At 52.0% G+C, this 21397-nt stretch overlaps 9 protein-coding genes across 9 annotated transcripts; 2 read left to right on the forward strand and 7 right to left on the reverse strand.

Annotated features, from left to right (window-relative positions):
• Positions 1–1646: 1646 nt before the first annotated feature.
• C7974DRAFT_323391 (uncharacterized protein) lies at positions 1647–2324 on the reverse strand (the record flags this gene model as incomplete). Its single annotated transcript, XM_046138893.1, has 1 exon — positions 1647–2324. One exon carries the CDS (start codon positions 2322–2324, stop codon positions 1647–1649), a length of 678 nt encoding a protein of 225 aa, XP_045990901.1.
• Positions 2325–3376: 1052 nt separating this feature from the next.
• C7974DRAFT_86139 (glucooligosaccharide oxidase-like protein) lies at positions 3377–5399 on the reverse strand. The gene is made up of 2 exons (XM_046147408.1): positions 4660–5399; positions 3377–4606 (listed from the first exon to the last, which is right to left on the reverse strand). Exons 1-2 carry the CDS (start codon positions 5058–5060, stop codon positions 3496–3498), a joined length of 1512 nt encoding a protein of 503 aa, XP_045990902.1. The 5' UTR covers positions 5061–5399; the 3' UTR covers positions 3377–3495.
• Positions 5400–5739: 340 nt separating this feature from the next.
• C7974DRAFT_323629 (uncharacterized protein) lies at positions 5740–7301 on the reverse strand (the record flags this gene model as incomplete). Its single annotated transcript, XM_046138914.1, has 3 exons — positions 5740–6483; positions 6532–7117; positions 7171–7301. 3 exons carry the CDS (start codon positions 7299–7301, stop codon positions 5740–5742), a joined length of 1461 nt encoding a protein of 486 aa, XP_045990903.1.
• A 704-nt stretch (positions 7302–8005) lies between these two features.
• C7974DRAFT_438068 (major facilitator superfamily domain-containing protein) lies at positions 8006–9483 on the forward strand (the record flags this gene model as incomplete). The annotated part of the gene is made up of 3 exons (XM_046145236.1): positions 8006–8022; positions 8081–8589; positions 8639–9483. The coding sequence occupies 3 exons, from the start codon at positions 8006–8008 to the stop codon at positions 9481–9483; spliced, it is 1371 nt and encodes a 456-aa protein (XP_045990904.1).
• A 22-nt stretch (positions 9484–9505) lies between these two features.
• C7974DRAFT_86104 (tRNA pseudouridine synthase B) lies at positions 9506–10680 on the reverse strand (the record flags this gene model as incomplete). The annotated part of the gene is made up of 2 exons (XM_046147407.1): positions 9506–10592; positions 10639–10680. Coding segments are annotated over 2 exons (1106 nt in total), but the record flags the coding sequence as incomplete, so codon positions are not given.
• A 134-nt stretch (positions 10681–10814) lies between these two features.
• On the reverse strand, positions 10815–14392 carry C7974DRAFT_476635 (uncharacterized protein). The gene is made up of 6 exons (XM_046146695.1): positions 13056–14392; positions 12746–13009; positions 12668–12696; positions 12545–12618; positions 12058–12495; positions 10815–12010 (listed from the first exon to the last, which is right to left on the reverse strand). Exons 1-6 carry the CDS (start codon positions 14041–14043, stop codon positions 10927–10929), a joined length of 2877 nt encoding a protein of 958 aa, XP_045990906.1. The 5' UTR covers positions 14044–14392; the 3' UTR covers positions 10815–10926.
• A 2236-nt stretch (positions 14393–16628) lies between these two features.
• C7974DRAFT_346868 (mitochondrial 18 KDa protein-domain-containing protein) lies at positions 16629–18022 on the reverse strand. The gene is made up of 3 exons (XM_046139388.1): positions 17720–18022; positions 17065–17665; positions 16629–17017 (listed from the first exon to the last, which is right to left on the reverse strand). Exons 1-3 carry the CDS (start codon positions 17887–17889, stop codon positions 16829–16831), a joined length of 960 nt encoding a protein of 319 aa, XP_045990907.1. The 5' UTR covers positions 17890–18022; the 3' UTR covers positions 16629–16828.
• A 233-nt stretch (positions 18023–18255) lies between these two features.
• On the forward strand, positions 18256–18800 carry C7974DRAFT_418787 (uncharacterized protein; the record flags this gene model as incomplete). The annotated part of the gene is made up of 3 exons (XM_046144181.1): positions 18256–18303; positions 18521–18645; positions 18755–18800. 3 exons carry the CDS (start codon positions 18256–18258, stop codon positions 18798–18800), a joined length of 219 nt encoding a protein of 72 aa, XP_045990908.1.
• A 140-nt stretch (positions 18801–18940) lies between these two features.
• On the reverse strand, positions 18941–21004 carry C7974DRAFT_86224 (chromosome segregation protein Csm1/Pcs1-domain-containing protein). Its single transcript, XM_046147409.1, has 3 exons — positions 19895–21004; positions 19419–19844; positions 18941–19369 (listed from the first exon to the last, which is right to left on the reverse strand). Exons 1-3 carry the CDS (start codon positions 20823–20825, stop codon positions 19146–19148), a joined length of 1581 nt encoding a protein of 526 aa, XP_045990909.1. The 5' UTR covers positions 20826–21004; the 3' UTR covers positions 18941–19145.
• Between the last annotated feature and the right edge of the window lie 393 nt (positions 21005–21397).

A 21397-nucleotide genomic window follows, 5' to 3' on the forward strand; every position in this document is an offset into this window, starting at 1 on the left:
GATTCCCGTCTGACGATAGCCTTCAACATTGCTAGCTCTTTTGGTGACTCTCGCCGATGACTTTGATGCCTACAGCACCCTCCGGCCCAGACACCCGCCGCAATCCACTTTCTGACATCACGACCAACCTTGTAGATTACGAGCAGGCCGTTCGGTGTGTTGGGCCAGGAACGCCCGCTGCCAAGGAGGGGCGTTCCTGAATCCAGACTTTGAAAATGTGGAGCCGTGGAGCAGCGTCATTTGCATCCCCGGCGAATGAGCGATGAAGGTGTTACGTACGTGTCTGCTGAATTTCTCCTTACGACGGCGTTGATCTTTGGAATTAAACGGCTCGGCTGCGGGCTCGGCGCGGTTGCTGCGCGGCAACGTGGTAGGCCTGCCGCCAGCCCAGCGTTTCAGATGTCAGCGTTAGCGAATGCCTATCGATAAAGACGAAGGGCACATGCCCGGCAAAGCTCGTCAAGCTGCTGTGCACCTTCAACAAGGCCGGATGTCGTCACGAGCTCCAGTTCCCCTTCGGTAAAGAGACCTGTCGCCGGCACTTGGCATCTAGGTACTATGGAGATACGGCTGTCTGGACCCATACCATCCTAAATTGATGGTGGTGCAAGGCACCAAGATCCGCGATCGATCGTCCCTCGCCAGAACCGGGAGCATCAAACCTCGCATCAGTGTCACACCCGCTACTTTTCTTCTTGCGTTGTGCCACTTCCCCAGTTTTTCCCGAAACCGCGGAAAGTTGGTTTTGTTTCGTCTCATGCGAGGTGTGTGTGGGGCGCGCCTTGTGCTGCTTCGGTAGAATGCCAGCTCAAAGCATACATACGCGCGGACAGCCACCTGCTGTTGTTGTGGTGTGAAAGTGCTTAGGTCCGGCGGAGCCGTTTCCCATCTGGCTGCGTAAATGTGGGTCTTTTCATTTACCTTCATGTCGACGTTCACAAAAGTTCGAGTCGTTACACTGGAGGGGACACAGCGCTGTGCATGCAGAGACACGTGCAGGTCTAGCAAGACAGCGAAATTACACCATGTGAAGTTGGCAGCTTCTGGCCAACTGGACGTCCCAAAGAGCCAGGATGTGACGACGCTCGAACCATCACCAAAGCCGGCCACACTCCAACATCACATCTGGTTTTTGATTCGTTCATGACGCTTCTAGCCTCTGTTGAAGGACGCGCGACAGTACGCGCCATGATTCCATGTCCGCCGAACGATCTAAGCAGCCACAATATGGTCATGGGTAGTTCATAAGTCTGTGCTGCGGCTGGGTAAGCAACATGTGGCAATCATCACCACTCCTTCTCAGCTCAAGCATGCACCGTTCAGCTTCTCGCACATGCCGGGTATTCAAAACGCAGTCGGATATTGGTTCTGACGCACTACGAACAGCAGGTTATCTAGGTCCAACTCTGCTGACGTCGACTACCTATACAAAGCTCACGCATGTCGCTAGAGTAGGCGAGGTTGATCATGTCTACGTGCACGCCCCGGATCAGCCGCACCGAGATCAAGATGGTTGTAGGTAAATGGGCACACATGAAATATAATAGTCATTGTATTAGATTCAGCAGCAGCCGGACGTAATATCTACATATACAAGGTAGTCGGAAATTCGTCAGTCTCTCCACGTCTCATGATCCTCCTCCACATCAGTTCGTAATGACTGGCGCAGTGTTGTCCCACTTGTCCTTCTCGGCTGCATCCACAAGGAACCTCGCAACGCTTCCCCGAGAAACAGTGGAGAATAACGACACACTCTTCCCATGGTCAGGGTGCTCTGTGATGTGCTTCGCCTCGCCCTCTACCAATCTAGACGGGCGTACAAAGACGTAGGTTTCACCGCTGGCTTTTGTTTCGGTCGCAACCAGATTGTGATCATCATACTGGTAAATCATATTGCTTCTCTTCATGAGCACCTGCAGCGTGCAGTGCATGTTAGCCCAGGACTCACCCACGCCGAACGCTTGCATGATGACGATCTTGGGTGTCTTGAACTCCTTCATTACTGCGACGACATTTGCGTTGGAATCAGCCATCAGTCGTGGAGGCGAGGTGACGGCTGCGAAGGGGCTATCGCTGGCTCTTGGTGCGCTGAGAGTAACGATGATAACCTCAGGTCTGCTCTGTGTGAAAGCTTTCCGGACGTCGTCTATTTCCAAAGGCGTGCCGGTTGTGGTCATGAGTCCTGCGCTAATCTCGTTGTGCATGGCTTCTGGGTTTCGGACCAATGCGGTGACTGCATGGCCACGTTGAAGGAGCTCCTCGATTACGAGCTTGCCAGTGCGGCCGCTTCCACCAATGACGAGGACTCTCTTGCTAGAAGCCATGACAGTGTTGTAATTGTCCACGAGGTTTGGTGACTGTGATTTGTTGATGTGATGAACTTCGTCGATCTGAGGTGTCTGCGATGGGATTTGGTGATTGTAGATAATGTGAGTAGTTGATGATGAATTTTGAAGCTGAAAAGCCAAAATCTTATACAAAGTTGTGCTCGTAGTCGTTGCTGTTGTTTCGCCTGTCGGAGATGTCATACTCGGACAAGATCGCATCTCCGGTCGTCCGGCCGCTGACATTCGGCTCCGAGCAGTCTCACGAAACAGCTGGTAAAACGTGAATGCCTTTGAGGAGGACCAAACATGGCGGAACTGGAGTACCCATGTACTACAATCCGTAATCATGGTTACTCCAATATGACTTTGACAAAGTTCCTGGCCAGCAATGTCAAATCATCGCAGCACAGTCTCCAGTAGATACAACAAATAACACCGCATCGTAGCAAGAAGGTTTCCAACTCCTAGAAGTTCGGTCTTCTTACTATTGCTCGATTTGGCGGTCACTATCAGACTTTCTCTTTGTATGATCGAGTTGAGCTCACCGTCACGTTTCGCCATCTTTCCCTTCAACACCGCTTCCACAGAACGACTACTCGATCGCCTTCTCTGTCGAATCCTACAGCTTCATCCTCATTGACACATTCAAATAGCTCCAGAGCAGCTAGGTGTTTGGTGTGCTCTCATGAGTGCATGGCTCGGGATGCTTTGAAATGCATTTCTTAAAGACTTGATCAGTAAACCCACAAAGCCAGAATGTGATTTGTATGTTTGAAAACTCAATTCCAGTGCACTACTCCGCTCGCCGAAAATACATGTCCTTGCCTTGACGGTAAACCTCAAGGCCTTCCATAAAAGTGCCTTGATATTCCGGGCGTTCCAGGGTTCCGACTTTGAATTTTGGAGTTGTACTGGAGCGCTGATTTGCATAGCAATCGATCTCTGAACACTTCATGAAGTTAAGAAAATTTCTAGGAAGTAGAATGTGGCATATAGACAAGAAATTGACGGACTTGATGTGTTGCAAAGCAAAACAATAAATATGTCAAAAAAGTACAATGCATTGTGTTGAAGATTTCCGTGATGGAAGAAGAAAATAAAATATCAACAAATCGAAGTCTATCACTGTCGACGCCAAAGCGCCTCAACCGACTTACCAGGCTTTCAATCACGATGACGGAATGCTCTGATCGTTGGTCGTGAAAATGCCCCTTGGATCAACGTCCGTCTTGATCTGCTTCATCCTCTCGTAGTTCGCTCCGTACAACCTCTCGCTCCACTGCTTCTCTGTCAATTCAGTGTCGCGATAATTGACGAAACCTCTCAGCGGGATGCCCTCCTTCCGTAACTGGTCCTCGAACGGCTTAAATCCATCCTGCATGTACTTGATGCCGTCAGCAGGCCACTGGCTCAGACCGTTTGCCAATCGACCTTCCCAGCGTACGAGCCAGAGGTTGTTGGCGTGTGCGTGAGAAGTATCCGTGTCGCGAATCTCTCGTGCGGGCTTGCCGCCCCAGAGGTCAAGAAATCCGAACTTGGTCATGTCGGTGCGGTTGAATGCGAAAGTCGTGTGCTCGTACAAAGCATATGCAGATTCATATGTAAACGGCTGGTCGGCTCGTAGGACGAGAGCCTGAAGGTACATGCTTCGTGGTGGGAAGGTGTCGGATGTTCCGTTGAGGGAAGGTGTGGCAATGTTTTCCATAGTCCAGAAGTCCTCGGTCGAAGTCACCAGGGTGGTGGTGTTTGGCAAGCGCTCGAGAAGGGGAGCAATGACGCTGCTGAAGTCATCAGGGTTGCCGTAAAAATATCCACTTCCGGACCAAGGCGTGGCGAGTTGCCATCTGATGGCGAATGTATCAGGGGCGTCGGTTTGCGCGTAGTCTTGAATTGCCAGGAGAGCTTCGACACCGGTCTCGATAGTGGTATCGGCTGGCAAGGAAAGGGTGAAGTTGGTCACTCTCTCGTGCTCGGGCTTCCAGGTCCTCGTGGTTAGGGAGAGTAAAATACCATATGATGAACCAGCTCCTTGAGCTACCCAGAAGAGATCTGCATTCTCTTGTCGTGAAGCTTTGACAACAGTGCCGTTGTACAACATATACTCGACGCTGTCGAGGAAATCCATTGGCGTGCCGAGGAAACGAGTTGTAGTTCCGAACCCACCACCGATTGAAGAACCGGCCAAACCAATCCAATTAGCTCTCACGTGCGGGAAGTGAAGCCCATGATTCTCCCACAGCCATGTAGCTACTGGTCCAACACGGCTTCCACCTCCATACCTGCGTGTCCGAGTCAGCATTTGCATTTCACATCACTGTATGCGAGAACCTACGTCAAGAGCTGGTTGGATTCGTTGAATGTCACATCGTCGAAATTCACCATGTTGATGACGAGAGCACCGTCGTGGGTGCCGCCCAAGCCGTAGGCGCCATAAGAGTGTCCGCCATTGAGGGCTGAAACCTTGACCTCGGCCTCAACTGCACATGCCAGCGCTGCAGCGATATCTTCCTTTGTGACTGGTGTTATAACCGCTGCCGGCTCAGGATTGTATCGTAGCGACCATGGTGATGTTGCGGTTTCCCAATTGGTGTCTGCTGCAACGATCACTTGCAGACGTTTCTGGGTCAGACATGTTCTCAAGACCGTTGCATCTTGGGCAGATACACTAGCTATGAGTGTGGTGAGGAAGGAGATCGAAAGTACGCCCGAAAGGCTGCGTTTTGGGAATTGCATGGTGGTCTTGGTTGACGCGGATGAACGCCTCTGGTCAATTCAAGATGTGTACCACACCATCTTATATGTACGCACCTTTGGCAAATTTCCAGCTATGCCGTCCATAATCTACAGAGTTTACCAAAGGTCTTGCGGCTTCGTTAATTGCTGTCTTGGCGCCAACGTAAGCGTCGCAGTGGGTCCGAAATAATGCCCGGAAAGGTACTCGACTATATTATACAAAATAGCACGCTCTGCTTTGTCAATCAGGTAGCTATCGAGTAGGATGTAGCTGTCGATTACACTGGCGGGGCATCTCGCGAATCGAGAGTGGATACGAATCGACGAAAGACTTCAGTGAGATTCGCCGCTCTCAGGCTCAAAGCGTGGTAGGGACTCGGCGAAACTTGCTATTGTCTTAGTGCCAGACATGTACGGACCGAACACTCACTCGGCACTTGTTTCTGCAAAGAAACGTGCGCTCTTCACAAGGCCCGGATGAACGCGGAAAGGCGTGACTAGGATATACCTACAAGACCGCGAGCTGGCCGTCTATGCAGGTACTCCAAATCTAACGAGCCAAGATGCCCGGAGGCGATTGGGACGGGACACGATACAAGTTCTGGTCGGTGAAAGTTCGTCAGCTAATAATAAGTATATTTTCTCACACGAAGCAGTGATGCACATTTACTGCTGTGGCTCAAAGCCGGGCACGAGGCGACTCATCAACCAGCAAAGTCTGCCTCGCCTTCTCGTTCTCGTCCCTCCACCATTTCTTTCTCTTTTCATGTCCCGCCATAAATACCTCAAACCACCTCTTGTCATACGGTGGTAGCCTCCGCCCAGGCTGGCCAAGGGACGGCTCACCTGCCATCGTTCTGACCGTCTCGAAGTATTCCTCAAAGTCTGGGAACACCAGTGTGAACCCCGGCCCATCACCCTTTTTCGCTATTCTGTCGCGTTCCCATTTCTGTTGCTCTTCGAGCGGTGGTAGGGAGGCGCGCCCTGCAAGCAAGCGTGCAGCAAGCACAGCCTGCCATTCAAAGATTTTGAAGGTTAACCCTGCACCAACGGCTCCGACGAAGAGCAAAGTGGGATCCTTCTGATAGACTACATGCTGATACAGACCTGGGACGCGATTGTTGTGCACTTTGACGTCGGGCAGGAATGGGAGAGACCAGGAGTAGCCTGTGCCAAATATAATGTTGTCGACGTCTTTGACAAGCGACCCATCGGTGAAGTGCACAGTTCGCTGGCCGCTGGAGGTCTCTATACGCGATATCGAGGGCTTCTGAGCAATAGAGGGATGATGGAATGCTACGTCCCCAAAGTAGCCGTTGGCTTTGTGACCGATAACGACGGCGTAGACAGGCGTCTGCGCTGCACCAACAAGGTCGTATGCGATATCTGCGCCGGACACCGATGCGCCCACGATTATAACTTTCTGTTGACGTCAGCGAACGATGGTCGTGAGGGAGCGTGCTAGACTGACCTTCCCTCTGTACGCGTCGCGCCCGCGGAACATCTTGCTGTGCTTGACAGTCCCTGGGTGTGCGCGCTCGAGTGCGTCCAAGCCCTCGATTTTGGGAATGTATGGGACGTTGAAGTGACCGCTGGCCACAACAACGGCATCGAACCACTCTTCCCACCACTCATCCTCGCCCCTGACATCACCGTCGCTTCGCAACACCAGCCTCCACTCGTTGCCGACTTTCTCTGCCAGTTCGACGCTTGTGTTGTATGATATGAGCTTCTCGTACCCGTTGCGGGATACTAGCGACTCGACATAGCCGCGGATCACTGCATGGCTTCGGAAGGGCGTGTCGTCGCCATGCTTCGAGACAGACAGTGCGCTCCGTTGCTCCGGGATCGGCTCTTGCGAGAACGACATAGCAAGGCTGTCGACATTGGTCTCGAGGTACGGATACACGGAGGATTCCGCATGGCGCGCTCGTGTAAGCCTCGGTTGACGTGCGGGGAGGCTCGCAGGTGGTTGATATGGGAGGTCGCCGGCACGTGTTGCAAGGGCGTCGAGATCCTCGGGCAGTAGGTTTGGCGGCGGTGTCTTGTCTTCTAGCCTTCTCGCGCGTAAGTGTGTTGTTTGCTGCCCGCTGGCGTTGAGGTCCCTTACCAGCACCCGCCCGGCGCTTCTCTCCGCTCGAAAACGCGAATGACGTCAAACGCTTGTTCCTGCGCAAGCGCATCTATAGAAATAGCTCCAGATGGACCAAGTCCGATTACTGCGACGCGCTTGACACCCATCCTGTCAATGTGAATTCACCACGAAGCCCAGAGTGATCAAACACGGGATGCAAATGTCCTCAAAATGCCCTAAGAGACTTGGAGAACTGATAAGGAAAAAGCGTCGCGTAGCGTCAGCACCTCATTTTGGCCGCGGCACTGTGCCACGCTTCGGCATGTTGAACACCAAGTACCCTACCTAGTCGCATGGCAGGCGCGTAGGTTGCTTGTGAAAGACGCGCATCTTCCCCAGTGCGACGTGGTCGTGTTTGCGACATGTGGTTCGAGGATTGCGCGATCCTACAGACCCCGGTCCCAATTGGCTCGGCGCACCATTGACCACTTCAAAGCAGATTCCGACTTGACCACAATGGTCGTCAGCTAAAGAATGCCATGCGTCTTGGACGGCAGGAGGCAATATATGCCTATCGGCATCACGTTCGGCATGATGGGAAATGGCGATGATGCCGACCTAGATCTCACGCCAGGCTTAACGCAACTCTGTGACGGGATGGCGAATTGCTTGGGAACAGATTCTTCAGGTACATGAGAACTGCGTATAACATGTGTCCCGGCTGCCCTTTAGCAGCTCGCTTCCAGAATACTGGGACGACCCGAGGGCATGGCATCAGAATACGAGAAGAGAGCCCCCACAAGCGGGGCTCAGAGCGACACGTCTGATTCGGAGGACATGGTCGATGTCGAGCTGAGCAGAGCAACAAAACATGCAAGGCGAAAGCAAGTAAACTGCTTGAGTGCTTCAGTGCTTGAGTGACAGACCCCTAACTAACTGAGCACAGGGTCGACACTACTGTGCTGCCACTCCTCTTCTTGGGGTTGCTAGTCTTTCAACTAGATCGTATGAACCTCGCGAGTGCGCTCACCGACGGATTCGCCCGAGATATCGGCGTCAATCAGAATACAATCAACCTGGGAAATCAACTCATGTTCCTCGGCATCGTGGTGCTAGAGATACCATCCAACATCATTCTCCAGCGTCTTGGCCCAAGGAAGTGGATCTCGGCACAGGTATTCATCTTCGGTATGGTTGCCACGTTGCAAGTCTTTGTAGTGAACAAAACTGGTTTCCTTGTGGCTCGCATGTTCCTAGGCTTGTGTGAGGCCGGTTACATACCTGGCGGTATCTATACGTTGTCGACATGGTATACCAAGCGAGAGCTTGCTAAGCGAGTAGCCGTGTTCTTCTTTGGCATGTTTGGTGGCAACGCGATCAGTCCTGTGCTCGCAAGTGGTATCTTACAGTTGGGTGGCAAGAGGGGCATGAAGGGCTGGCAGTGGCTGTTTCTGAGTGAGTTAGACCCCTGAGTGCAGCGAAACGGGAACTGACATCGTGATAGTTGAGGGAGTGTTTACCATGATCGTCGCAATCGCCCTTCTCTTCCTTCTGCCCGGTAGCCCCGATGCTCCTCGACCCTTGCTTTCTCCCGGATTGGTCCGATTCAGCGAAGTCGACCGCGATGCTTTGAGGCAGCATCTTGAAACAGATGATGGGGAAAAAAAGCATGGAGCGCAAGGTATGCACATTCCACTTTCGCTGGTCTGGCAAACGGCGAAGCACTACCGACGCTGGGCTTCCTTTGTATCGACCTTCGCAGTCTTTTCCACCTGGTCATCACTCACCACGTATACACCGACCATCATCATGGCTTTAGGATTCCCCCGCATACAAGCAAACGCCCTTGCCTCAGTTGGCGGCTTCCTGGCGCTCGGTGTCGTTTTCTTCTTCGGCTGGCTCTCCGACAAGACCAATAAGCGTGGAATCGCTGTGATTATAGCGCAGATCTGCTATCTAGTCGTCCTCATTGTTACCCGCCAAGTGCATTCTTCGGTTGGCAAGTGGTCCCGATGGGGCTTGTGGACAACGACCAATGCCTTTGCAATCGGGTACCATCCCGTGCATAACTCGTGGGTTCAATTGAACTGTAAGGATCCTCGTGAGCGAAGTATCAGTATCGCAATGTGGGTCATGTCCGCCATATCGGGTCTCATGGTTGGAACGCAGTACTATCGTGCAGATGATCTGCCCTTCTACAACAAAGGACTGAGAACACAGATCATCATGGTTACGATCGGCATGTTCTTCGCCATCGTGCAGGAGTTGGTATACATCTTGTATAACCGGAGAGTGTTGAGAATATGGAAAGCGGAGGGTGGCGAAAAACCCTGGTTGTACACGCCGTAGTATGTTTTGATCCAGACAATCTGGCATAGAAGATGCATCTCGCATTCATGCTGCTCCATTTTTGGATACCTGTTCGCTCTTCTCCTGGACAGGTTCATCTGCAGCTGGCTTGCGGCTCCATTTGCCCTTGTATTTGCCGCCTTGCTGTTTAATCCTTTCTTGCTTGGTGTCTGCGACAAATCCTCCTCGAAATCTTTGCTTTGGTCTTTCGATCTGTTCTGCAGTCTTCCTTTGTCTTGTCTCTTCGTTGCGGCCATTCACGTGTCCTGTAACCGGCGGGTTTGCAGTTACCCAGGATTCTAGCTGGGGCCGTATCCTAGGGCACCATATCTCTTCGCCGGCATCAAGCTCTGCGTATGTGATAGCAGTCATCAGATCTGACGACTCGGGCGGATTGGAAGTCGTGTACGTGGCTTGTCGTGTCCGTAATAGAGTCGCCATGTGAGATCGTGACTGGCATGCAAGGCCTAGATCATGCGCAAAACTCCGTACATAGAAGCCAGAACAAACAGTAAGGCGTATACGAGCGGCCGGCACGGCAGCTGGAACTGTCTCTCCAGGATACGGAAAATCGTGCTGGCCAGGCTCGTACCACCCAAGCAATGTGCACTGGTCAACGTGCATGTTCCTACTTTCAAGCTGCTTTGGAAGTTCTTGGCCATCGCGTGCATATTCGCAAGCCTTCTTACCATTGATCTTCAGGGCAGAGTAGATAGGTGGAGCCTGGGAGATGTTGCCTCGAAACTGCGCAAGCTTCGCTTCAACCAAGGTCTTCGTAACATGTGCGCAATGTGCGCGCTCAGTGATCGTGCCTGTGCAATCATACGTGTCTGTACTAGCACCAAAAAGTACAGTCGTCTCGTACGACTTGGTGCAAGCAAGATACTTCTGCAGCTGCTTCGTGCCTCGACCAATGCCAACAATGAGGACGCCTGCAGCCAGTGGGTCCAACGTTCCGCCATGTCCCATCTTGAAGACCTGGTCACTGCTTTTGCTGGTTCGCTGTGGCTGGTGTTGTAGAAGAGGCGCAAATGTCCGTGACGGTGCAAAGGTCGCCTGGAGCTTCTCCAGCACATCCGCAGACGAGACATGGGCCGGTTTCGCAACAGCTTGTTCAATCAACGATGAGGTCTAAGAACATCTGGCAGAACTTACCAAATATCCCCTCAAGGACTTGCTCCCCTGATGACTCCATATTGAGCGTACACGAGGAACGTTACGATGAAAGGAAGATTTGTGTGACAGTTACGCGCTAAACCCACATTCAGCTAGCTTATTCGAACAGATGTCAACCAAAACTACGACAACACTAAAAATCTAAACTATATAGAGAGGCACTATGCATCATATCATTATTCGTGTGTACTCAGCGACTTCTATGGGCTCTATAAATGAATATTCTATCAATACAACGACCGCTGCTTTCGCCATAACGTGGTCCGATCACTTCACATTTGGATTTACTTCACCAATTCGTCCGACTAGCGTCAGTATTTTCGGCCATAGTTCCGGTATTCTGAAAGGCTTTGAGATTGCATCGTCCATCCCGGCAGCCAGAGCTTGCTCCACTTGTTCCATGCGCGCATTTGCGCTGACAGCAAGAATTGGCAATCTTGTGTCAGTCTTTACTGGTGAGGCTGTGTTCGACATGTGGAGCTCGTGGAGTCCCGCAATCGTACTCTCGGAAGAAGTAAGCTGTTTGGATGATCCCAAGTGCGGGGCAACAAGCAAGCCCTGCGCTTCGTAGTCGCGGATCCTCTGAGCACAAGTAAGTCCATCCATGACAGGCATCTCGATATCCATCAGAATGATGTCGATATCGTGCAGGCTCGGTGTCGCAAAATAGTCTTTCTCTTCGTGTTCTGCTGTCTTTTCATGGGCGTTCTTTGGTGTGCCTCGCCAGTACACACTTCCTTTGAGCCAGTCGAGAGCTTGTTGACCATCCCCTGCGACGCTGATGTCCCATCCAAATTTGGCCAGTTGCTTTTTGAGCACTTTCTGATTCACGAGATTGTCCTCTACTATCAATATGTTGAGTTTTGCCCTTTTCATTGCTTGCTCAGTCGATTCTGTGCGTTGTAGGACTTGACGAATCTGTAAAGATTTGCCAGCAGGTGGTGTAGCTTTACGTGTGCTGACATAAAAGGCAAAAATCGACCCAATGTCTGGATCAGAAGAAACACCAATTGCTCCGCCCTGAAGAGTTGCAAGAGACTTGGAAATAAACAGCCCTAGTCCGGAGCCTCCGTATTTGACGTGCGTACGAGGAGTCGCCTGAGTGAATCTTGAGAACAGCTTGCTCTGTTCCTCGTAAGTCATGCCGCACCCGGTATCTTGCACCTTTAGCCAAAGATAGGTAAGCTCTCCGTTACCCCATTCAGGGCCGTTGACCAAATCTTTGGGTTGCGGTTCGGTATTTGCGAATGTTACTGAGTCCCAAACTTTCGGCGGCCGTGTTGGAGATGCTCCCAAAGTTACGGTGATCTTACGAGTTGGTCGATCTTTTGTGAATTTAATTGCGTTAGTGCTGCGAGTGGTCAGTCGGATTCAGCATTGGTCGCGAGGAAAACGTACAGGAGGTTGATCAAAATTTGGAGCAGGCGCGAAGGATCCAGCACAACCCAATCGCAGCCCTCGAACGTCGCATCCTGTCGGAATTCGAGTTGAATTTCCATCTGACTGCACTCGACATCAAACATTTTCAGGGCTTCGGACACAACCACTGCAGATTGCACACGGACAGGTGTGATCAGGATAAGGCTCGAGTCTAGCTTCGACAGCGTGAGTACATCGTCGATGACACGTTTTTGGTGTAATGAGCATGAAACGATTGTTTGAAGCGATTCGATGCTTGTTGCGACCTCTTCCCGTATCTTCTCCAGATCCATGTCCAACATTGATGTCTTTGCATCATGTAGCGGAAGCCCTTGTAGCGATGCTATGACCGAGTCGGCGCATTGTACCACCGCAGATAAGGGATTCCGGAGTTCATGTGAAGTCATGTCAATAAAGCTGCTTTCGATTAGCAAAGGTAATTTCAAACAAGCGGTGATGATCACACTTTTCCTGCTGTCGTTTTGCCTCTAGAGCCTCTGCTGTCGTTTGCTTCTGTACCGTCTCGGCCCATTTAAATTGCTGAGAAAGTTAACTAGACGCCCTTAAAATGCACACAATTCGATCTTACGGATATGTCAAACAGTGTCCCCAAGATACCTATTGAAAATCAGGTTTCGAACACACTCACTAGAGACGCAAAACTTACTGATGACTTTGCCGTTCTTGTCCAGTTCCGGATGATTTGAGCTTTGTACCCAGATATTGGAAACTATTCCGTCTTGATTGATCCAAGTCTTTTTAAGTCGAAACTGCACGCCGTCGGATTTCTCGCCTGCTAACATCCGAGACCAGTCCTCTTCCACCCTCTCCAGGTCGTCGTCTGCAACGAGGCCACGCCACTCAAACTCATGGAGAGACAGACGGGAGTGCCCGGTAAGTTCAAAAAATTGCTCGTTGACATTGTTCATGCCTGCAACTCGATCAGCTACAACCGTGCTTGTCTTGCGGAAACCTACCTTGTCCTGGAACAAATATATAAATGGCAATAGGTGATATCTGCGCAAATCTTGCAAACTTTTGCTCCGAAACTCGTGCTCGCTCGAGCGCCTCGACACGTGCCTGTGCGGTCTCCTGAGATTTCTTTTGTGCCATAATGTCGATTGTATTTCCGGCAATGCTGATCAGATTCCCTTCATCATCAAAAATCGGAACGCACGCCGAGAGGACCCATTGCGGAAGATTGTTTGAACCGGCAGATGGTTTCCATCTCATCTCGAAGGTCACTGGACTCCCGGAGGCTAATGTGTTCCACATTGACATTACAAGGGTCTGATCCTCGGGATAAACGAGGTCCATAAAGGAGAATTCGACATGTGAAGGAAGATTGCGCGGATGCGACGAAAGTCGGTACCATGCCTGGTTGGCGTGGATGAGTTTCCCCTCCGCGTTGTACTCAAACACTCCGACATCCGACATTTCCATCATGGTCTGAAGCCCTTCCCACCGGGCAGTCAGATTATTTCGGGGTAGCGTTTCGCCCAGGATGGACTTGTTGACTTTCATCTCTTGCAACATTTCATCTTTCGAGCGGTGATATACGCGGCCCCAGTTGCCTACATCCGCTTTGACAACCGCCTCTTTTTCTGACACTGGCATGGTTACATTGAACTTAGCCTCCTCCTTTGGAAGAATCTCCCCAGCTCTTATGACTTTCCACATTCGGTCATTTCCAGTCTCTTCCGCTACCCAGCTCCTTTCTGCAAACTCATGATACGGCTTGTAAGATCCAAAAGCCAGCGCCCAGGACCTGAAGAGCAACGCTGACCGGTCCTGCCCCTCAATACGTTCTTCAAGCTTTCCACGCCGGAAGGCTTCATTACGAAAAACAAATTCGAGGGCTGTTGCGCTGTGACCGGTTCTGACCACGAAAATTGGAGCGGGGTCCAGTTCTAAAGCATCAGGGTCGAAGGACGGTGTTTGGAGGCGGCTTGACGTTGACGACATGCCGACGTCTTTTCGGTGCCCTCAATTCACGTACGCTTCGGCTGGGCGGTGGCTGCATCCAGATTGTTGATAGTAGTGGGCGGACAAGCAAAGTGTGAACTGTGAACACGGTGACGTGCACGTGCAGAAAGTCAGAGTCTCGTCCTGTTCGTCGGGCACCAGACTCGCTCAATTTGCCACTTAGCATTTAGCTCAAGTCCAGTTGCGACCGTAGGTGCAAAATAGCAACAGGCATGGCAGGCGCGGCTCTTGATGTCCAGAGATGTTCACCACCAACATTTGTGATAGGACACGGCGATGCGGGCCGAGAGATTCCTCATCGTGTCCAGATGCATTCGACAAGGGGATTTCGATCCTTGCCCTGATCCGTGGCCAAGGGCGTTCCAGACGGATGTGCAGCTAATGTGAGACTAACCCGATGAAGTATGACTGCATGACGTCATGGATATGAGTACTGGCGGCTTATTGGCTTGCAAGAGAGAGTGTGGCTGGAACTGAGGAAGTACCGGCAAAGTTCGTTTCTGAGACATCATTTTACTTGTGCTTGTAGGAATTTGTCTGGCAATTACCTTTCAGATGATGCTCCCAACCTTCGTATAACTTATCAACGCAGGCATGTGGTAGAGAAAACAGAAGAGCATTACTATCTTGAGGAATTAGAATGGCGCTGTAACTCCAAAAGACATCTCTACAAACCAAATGGCTTGCTCTGTTCAACGCATCTGAGTTAGAACCGTCGAAATAGCTTCAAGTCTCATTGATTGAGGCATTACATCCAGAGTCCGGAAAGGACTTGTGTCATCATTGCGGTCTTGTAGATGGACGCACAGTGCGATGGCAGAATTGAACGACTCGCGTAACACCTCGCAAACACTGATACGAGAACGAGCGTGGTTTGTCGCAGTCATACTTCCTAAACTAAGGCCCAAATATCCTGCGTTTGACCACCACCTTAAAGAAGCTCTTTGCATCCAGGAATGATATGGGCTGGTCTACGTCAGCAATCGCATCGTCCACTGCGACTGTAGACTTGATCGTTGTAAACGCAAACGGCCTTCAAGGTCTTAGACACCGTTTCCAACGTCATGTCGTTGAGACCATCGTCTCCCCTGTCCCATCGAAGGGTATTGAATGGAAGTACTCAAGGTTATGTCAATAATATTGAAGCTGCCCATGTCAAGATGAAGAATTCTGCCAAATATGTTGACATTGCTGCAGCAGCTGATAGGTTTTCCTAGACATCTTACAACTCCTAAAGTGCCATTATTTTCATAATGGCTTACGCCCCCTCCCCCCCCCCCCCCCCAAGTTTTGAGCCTTGTGGTGATACTAGTGATGCTGATGTTACTGGTGGGTCGTGGCTCTCTCGTTATACTACCACTACGCGATAGTTAACGTAAAGAGAGTGCACATCAACTCTACAAAATATTTTTTTGCTAACACTATGGGTAGCATCCCACTAAAATTCAGCTTTAGGTTTTATAACAGCGACAAGTTCTATGTCAAAGTGGGTTGGCTTGAAGGTCGATTGTGTGCGATTGATCTTCCAAAACTAACGGCATCTGGGTTGTTATATTGCCATTAGTTGCTATGGGGCACCATCATTCAATCGCTACTTGCTTGTGCCAATCGGCATGGTTTATGGGGCTACTATTAGTGCTGGGCATTCATCCGGGCTAATTGCATCCCAGTCACAACAGGTAATATTATCGAGTTGTCTGCGGAGGAGCTTGATAAGAAACATAACAATATCAAAAGGGTGTGGATAGCAGATATGTGACGTTATACTATCCCAGAGCAGTGGCTATCAGATGACATCTGTTCTCCCACGCGGCCACCCCGAACATCCCCCTAAACCGCCAACCGCCGACCCCTAGCGCGCGCGACGATTCTCCGCCTTCCGACACGGCTCGCAGCGATAATCAAGAACCCGCTGGCCCTCCGCGAGCTGATACCAATGTTCCTGGCGGTCCCATTCAAGATGAGGACTGTTAACCTTGGCCACATCCTTGTAGGAAGGCTTCGTGTCCGGGATCTGGCAGTGGTTCCTACGATCAACGGTAGCTGGACATCCGGCCGTGGGACGCTTGACCCATTTGCCGTGTCTAAAGAAACCCTCGGATTTGGTGAGGAAGCGGCGGTAGTCCTGTGGAGTGTCTCTGATCATGACGCACTTGTCGCCTGTGAGCCATACCCAATGGCACATGATTTGTATTCTTGTATGTGATTTGAAGGTAAGTAGTTGTAGTTGAAGTCGCACTTGTAGTTGTAGTTGTAGTTGTGCTCGTAGTATGATGTCTTGTTCTGTATGAAGAATATGAAATGCAGAGCGGTTCCTGAGGTGTTTTATATAATTGCGCCAGGATGGTGAATGATGTACACTTTTGCCTGTACACTGTGAGCGTGAATCGCAGGGACTGTTACTACGTGAGCAATATTGAAAGAACACTGGTCAATGTGAATCGGTGTTGCTTACAAGCCTGATCTGCAGAGACTCCTTTGCAGCCGTCAATGGACATGGACTGTGACCGAGCCACAGCTCTAAAACAACTTCCAAGAACAGAACAATTTAAGTTACAGCACAACATCTGTAACAGGATTATAGTGATTCGCTGGTAGAGTGAATTTCTATGTCTCCAAGGCCATCAATGTTGTCGGAGAAGGCATGTATTATGTATGGTGGATCGTTGAGGGGAGGAAATAGATATCTTCAAAGGTACAATTCGGAACGGAAAATCCAGGAGACCTCGTGTCCCATGGCTAAGTATGAACCGGTATAAAATCATCACAACTCCTTGAGCTTGTTAGCTTGGCTCTCCTCTTTCCTGAGCTCCTTCGCGCCAGTCACTGGGCGGCCTTCGACCGCCTTCTCTCCACCAACCATCTTGAAACCATTGTAAAACAGCCATTCAGTAGCGTGTTCGACCGGCTCATCAAACATGTAGGGCAGGAATGGGACGGCGGCAAGGCCGAGCTGCATTATGTTAGTGTTGCATAGTGGGATCTCGAAGTTGTGCTTACGCCAATAGGTCCCCATGTTCTCAATACTGGATTCTTCACGTCCTTCATCGCACGACCGGAGTACCTGACAATGCTGTGTATGGTGAATGCAGGCAGGCCCATGGACGCGACAGCCTGGAAAACAGCTCTCTGGGCCATGACAGCCCTGTAGTCCTCGATAGCGGGTATCCTCCCTGCGACAACCTCACCACCAGTCAACAAACTGCCTTGACCACCCAACTTGATGCCCTCGGTACTGGTTGCTTTCTGCGCAAGCTGTTGCACCTGACTAACAATGCCAGTGGCCCGCCCCGTTGCTGCCATGTCTTTGTTTTCCTTTTCTTGCTCGTTACTTTCCGTGGGCGATTCAAGATAGTTCTCAGGGTGCAGGATCTTCTGGTTGCGGATATATGCCTTGTAGCCTTCGTGGGCAACATCACCGCTCAAGTAGAGCCAGGACACGGCGTATGCGCCCGTGACCAGGTAGGGGTGTGCAACCGGTCTGAAGGACTCGCCTATGTCTGATGTATACGCAACATAGCGCTGGGCGGAGAGCATAATAGTGCGGATTCGGGTGGCGTAGGCGGCATAGCGGAGGGAGGTGTCGGTTGTGTCCTCGGCGCTGCAGTGCATCAGTGGTGCTTTGAGTTGCGGTCGCGTCGTGTATGGGTCTTACCGCCCGTCCGAGATGGTCTCCCACATCTTCTCCTCATCATCAAGCACACTCTGTATGTCGACGGGTAGCTGCTTGCGTGGCGGGGGCACCGAGAAGTCGGGGCGTGCTTCTTTGCGGATGCGCTCCACTCCATCCACCTCTTCCACGATTACCTTGTCGTCTTTGGCCATTGTCGGGGTAGCTTTCACACAGTTTCGTGACGTGTAACAAAACAACAGCAGAGAGATGTAGACACAACACGCAGGGACCGTATCGTATGATATGCGCGCGCAATTGCAGCCACCAGTGTAGCTGCCTGCGCGGTGCTTCGTAGCTCCGACGTCATCCGCCCAAGCTCCGGCCGCCCTCATTCCTCCGAGGTTCGTTCGGAGCTGCCACCAGCATCCGCCACAACACGCGCCACAGCACGCGCCACACCGCCAAGCCTCCCTTTGAGTCCGTTCACTCTCTCCGCCATCAACACGCCGCACGACTTCCATCCATTGCGCCCCCATCACCCTTCGCTTAACCCCCGAACCGTATTACCCACCGCCAAAATGGTTGCTATGTACACTATTGCCGGCCGCCAGGTCGGATCGCACATTGTACGTTGCCCCGAGCACCTCCGCGAAAAGTTCGAACCGAGAAGCGCAACACGCCCGGCATCCCCAGGGCCCGCCTGCAACTGCCTCTGGCACTCCGCGCAGAGCTCCGAAGCTCGGGCAGCTAGCACGGCGATGCGGCGGGCCAATGCCGCATCTCATTCGAACTCCAACCGCGTCCCGCGAACCCACGCCAAGCGCTCTACTGACGTTGTTGTAGCTTGCGATCGCTACCCTCGCGACCACCTTCTCCGTTGCCGCCTTCTCCCTCTCTGGCGGCGAGAAGGTCGACAAGACCCAGCCCCCGATCAACGCCAAGAGCAAGGACGAGGAGAGCTTTGTCAAGTAAGCCGCCCGCGCACGACGTCCGGCACTGCAGTACCTGGACCTGCGCCATATGATCGGAGCGAGACGTGCCGTCATTTCGCCAGGCATTCATGCTAACACCTCGCAGGAGCTTCGTCCAGAAGGCTGAGGAGAAGGTCACCGGAAAGCACTAGATGTATACCAGGGCTGATGAGGGACGAGCGGGACATGAATTGTAGATACGCCAATTGTACCAACAAGGAGCATTGCAATGGAGAACACACATGACACCTGACAACCATCATCGTTTGAAAAGAGTATTCACATAGGCCATGTTGAGGGCTTGAACTAGGGCTTGCGAGGCCTAGCTCAACGCGGCGCGTGAAAGCGCAAAGAAGTGTGTTGTTTAAGGCCAACATCCACGCAAAAGCACCAGGTATCATGCCCAAAACAGCATCTACAAAGTTCAACCTCAAGAACGCCTTGCTCTCAGATGCCCGCTCAACTCTGCACCACACCAGCACAAAACAAGCTGACTACTATTCCTCATCCTCAAGAACGATCCTCTTGCTCATCGAGTCCACGACCTTGGAGAAGAACTTTGCCGCATGAGCCCTCGGGAAACTAATCTCCTCCGTCAAGTAATCTGGCAGCAGATCCAGCAGATCCTTGTCCCTCTGCTCGTCCAGCAACGGCTGGTACACAAACTCGGTATCGGCGTAGCTCTCGCCGCCCTCGGAGATGGTGAGGTGGAAGTGCAACGCTGCCGCCGTGTTAGCAATTGATCAAGGCCAAGATTGGTGTTGACTTACTCCCGTTACGTCCCGTCTGTAGGCAATCGTACACGTCCTCGTCGTCTTCGTTCTTCTTGACGCCGACAATGACTAGATTGGTGAGGTCGCAGTACATTTCGACTTTCTGCTTCTGCAGCATGGCGTCTTTGGCAGCCTCGGCGCTGCCGGGCAATACCACGCCCGTTGTCCGCGCTTTTACTGCGCTGCCGGGTACCTTGGCATCTGGCTGCGTCGACGAGCGTGCTGCTGCGAGCTTGGTGTTGAGTGTAGTGTTTTCTTTCTGCGCCGTGTTCAAACCGTCGGTGAGTTTCTTGTTCTCGGCGGCGAGGGAGCTATTTGTCTTTGTGAGGGCTGCAATGGTCTTGTTGAGAGATGTGATTTCAGCAGTGCGGGTTTGGAGGTCCGCAACTTGTTGTTTGAGGGCTTTGATGACGGCGTCTTGGTCTGTGTACGGTGTCAGTGGCATTCAGGGCTGTTCACGTCTGAGCATATACCTTTTGAGACCTGCTCTGTCCGCCTCCGCAGCTGCTCGAAGTTGGACTCTTTCCCTGATGTTGCGACGTCTTGCAATGTCTCGTACTTCGCCGTCATAGCCTCCAATTTCTTGGTCAGATCGCCGACCTTCCGTCGCAGGGCGGGGTCGCGCTCTGTGTCTGATGCGCTTCCTGCGCGTCGCCCCGCGGCTGACGGTTGTCGTGTCCTGCTTGCTGCTGCTGGGCGCCGTGCTAATGGTCGTGCCGAGGGTCGCGGCGGCGGTGGCATGCTCTCAGGTATCTCTTCGACCTCAACCGAGTCGTCGACATCCATTGAGTCCGCATCCGGCTCAGCCTGTGTCTCCGGTATTGTCAATGTGTCCTGCTCCGCCTCTGACTCTTCGCCGCGCCTGCTTGATCGCGCTTTTGCTGTAGATTTCGCCTTGGGTTCCTTCTTCGCCACCGGCTCCTTTGCCGCTGGTTTGCGCCCTCGTTTCGCGGGTGCGGGCGCGGGCTCCTCCTCAGCGGGCTCCTCCTCCTGTATCTTCTTTGCCTTGGCTGGTCGCCCTCTCTTAGCTGGCTTGGCAGGCTCTGCTACTTCTGTGGTCTCGTTCTCGTCCAGCTCATCCGCTTCCACTGCATCGTCGTCTCCGCCTTTATTGCGCTCTGCTAGCGCTTTGCGACCGGCCTTTGCAGGCGCCTTTTTCGCAGCAGCGGTCTCCTTCTTAGTCTCGGCTACACGCGTTGGAGGCTTGCTCTTTGCAGTCGCCTTGGTCGCGGAGGCAGCTTTAGCTGGTTGCGCCGCCTTGCCGCGCGCCTTGCGGGCCGGCGCTTTGTTTTCTGTGTTGGAGTCTGGTGTCGGCATGGGGTTGAGCTCGTCGAGTGTCATGTCGTCTTCTGAAGCCGAGTCGACAGTGAAGGAGATGTTTGCGATCGCATTGCGAGGCGCCATTCCTGCAGTTTGAGGGCGTTGCGCCAGCACTGAAAGTTGGAAGTTGCGAGTGTTGCTGGTTGGACCTGCGACGAAAGCGGGATAGATGTAAACAAAGATTAGCTAGTGCACAACGCGATACCACGTGCTTCCCCATCACCTATTACTGACTCTAGAAAGCACACCTGTTTGCGAACAGTATTACTGCTGTGATGTTGGCATTACTTTGTCCGTCGCCTGTTGTGCATGCTCTCTATGATACTCCAGTTGTTCCTGGAAGTGATCGTGTCCAAACACATTACCCGCGCTGCCCTCTTAGCTGATATATACAACCATCTTCTCTGCAATGCTGATTGCTCTTTTATTATTCTCCTTCTTGTTTCGTCCGGTTCTCCGCAAAAGCCTATGGCCTCAGTTGGCGGCTCAATTTGATGTCCTCAACTTGACGCCTGAGTCTTTTCATTGCACTTGCAACGCGATGCGACGGAACTCCATCCACCCCTTCGTGCTGTTGTAGACCAGGTTCATGATGGAGAAGGGCACGGAATCGAGCACGGACGGAACAATGACGACCAGTACAGGGTGCCTCTTAC

Source organism: Boeremia exigua, assembly GCF_020726555.1.
Source record: "Boeremia exigua strain MPI-SDFR-AT-0100 chromosome Unknown C7974scaffold_16, whole genome shotgun sequence".
In the NCBI taxonomy this organism is placed as follows: domain Eukaryota; kingdom Fungi; phylum Ascomycota; class Dothideomycetes; order Pleosporales; family Didymellaceae; genus Boeremia; species Boeremia exigua.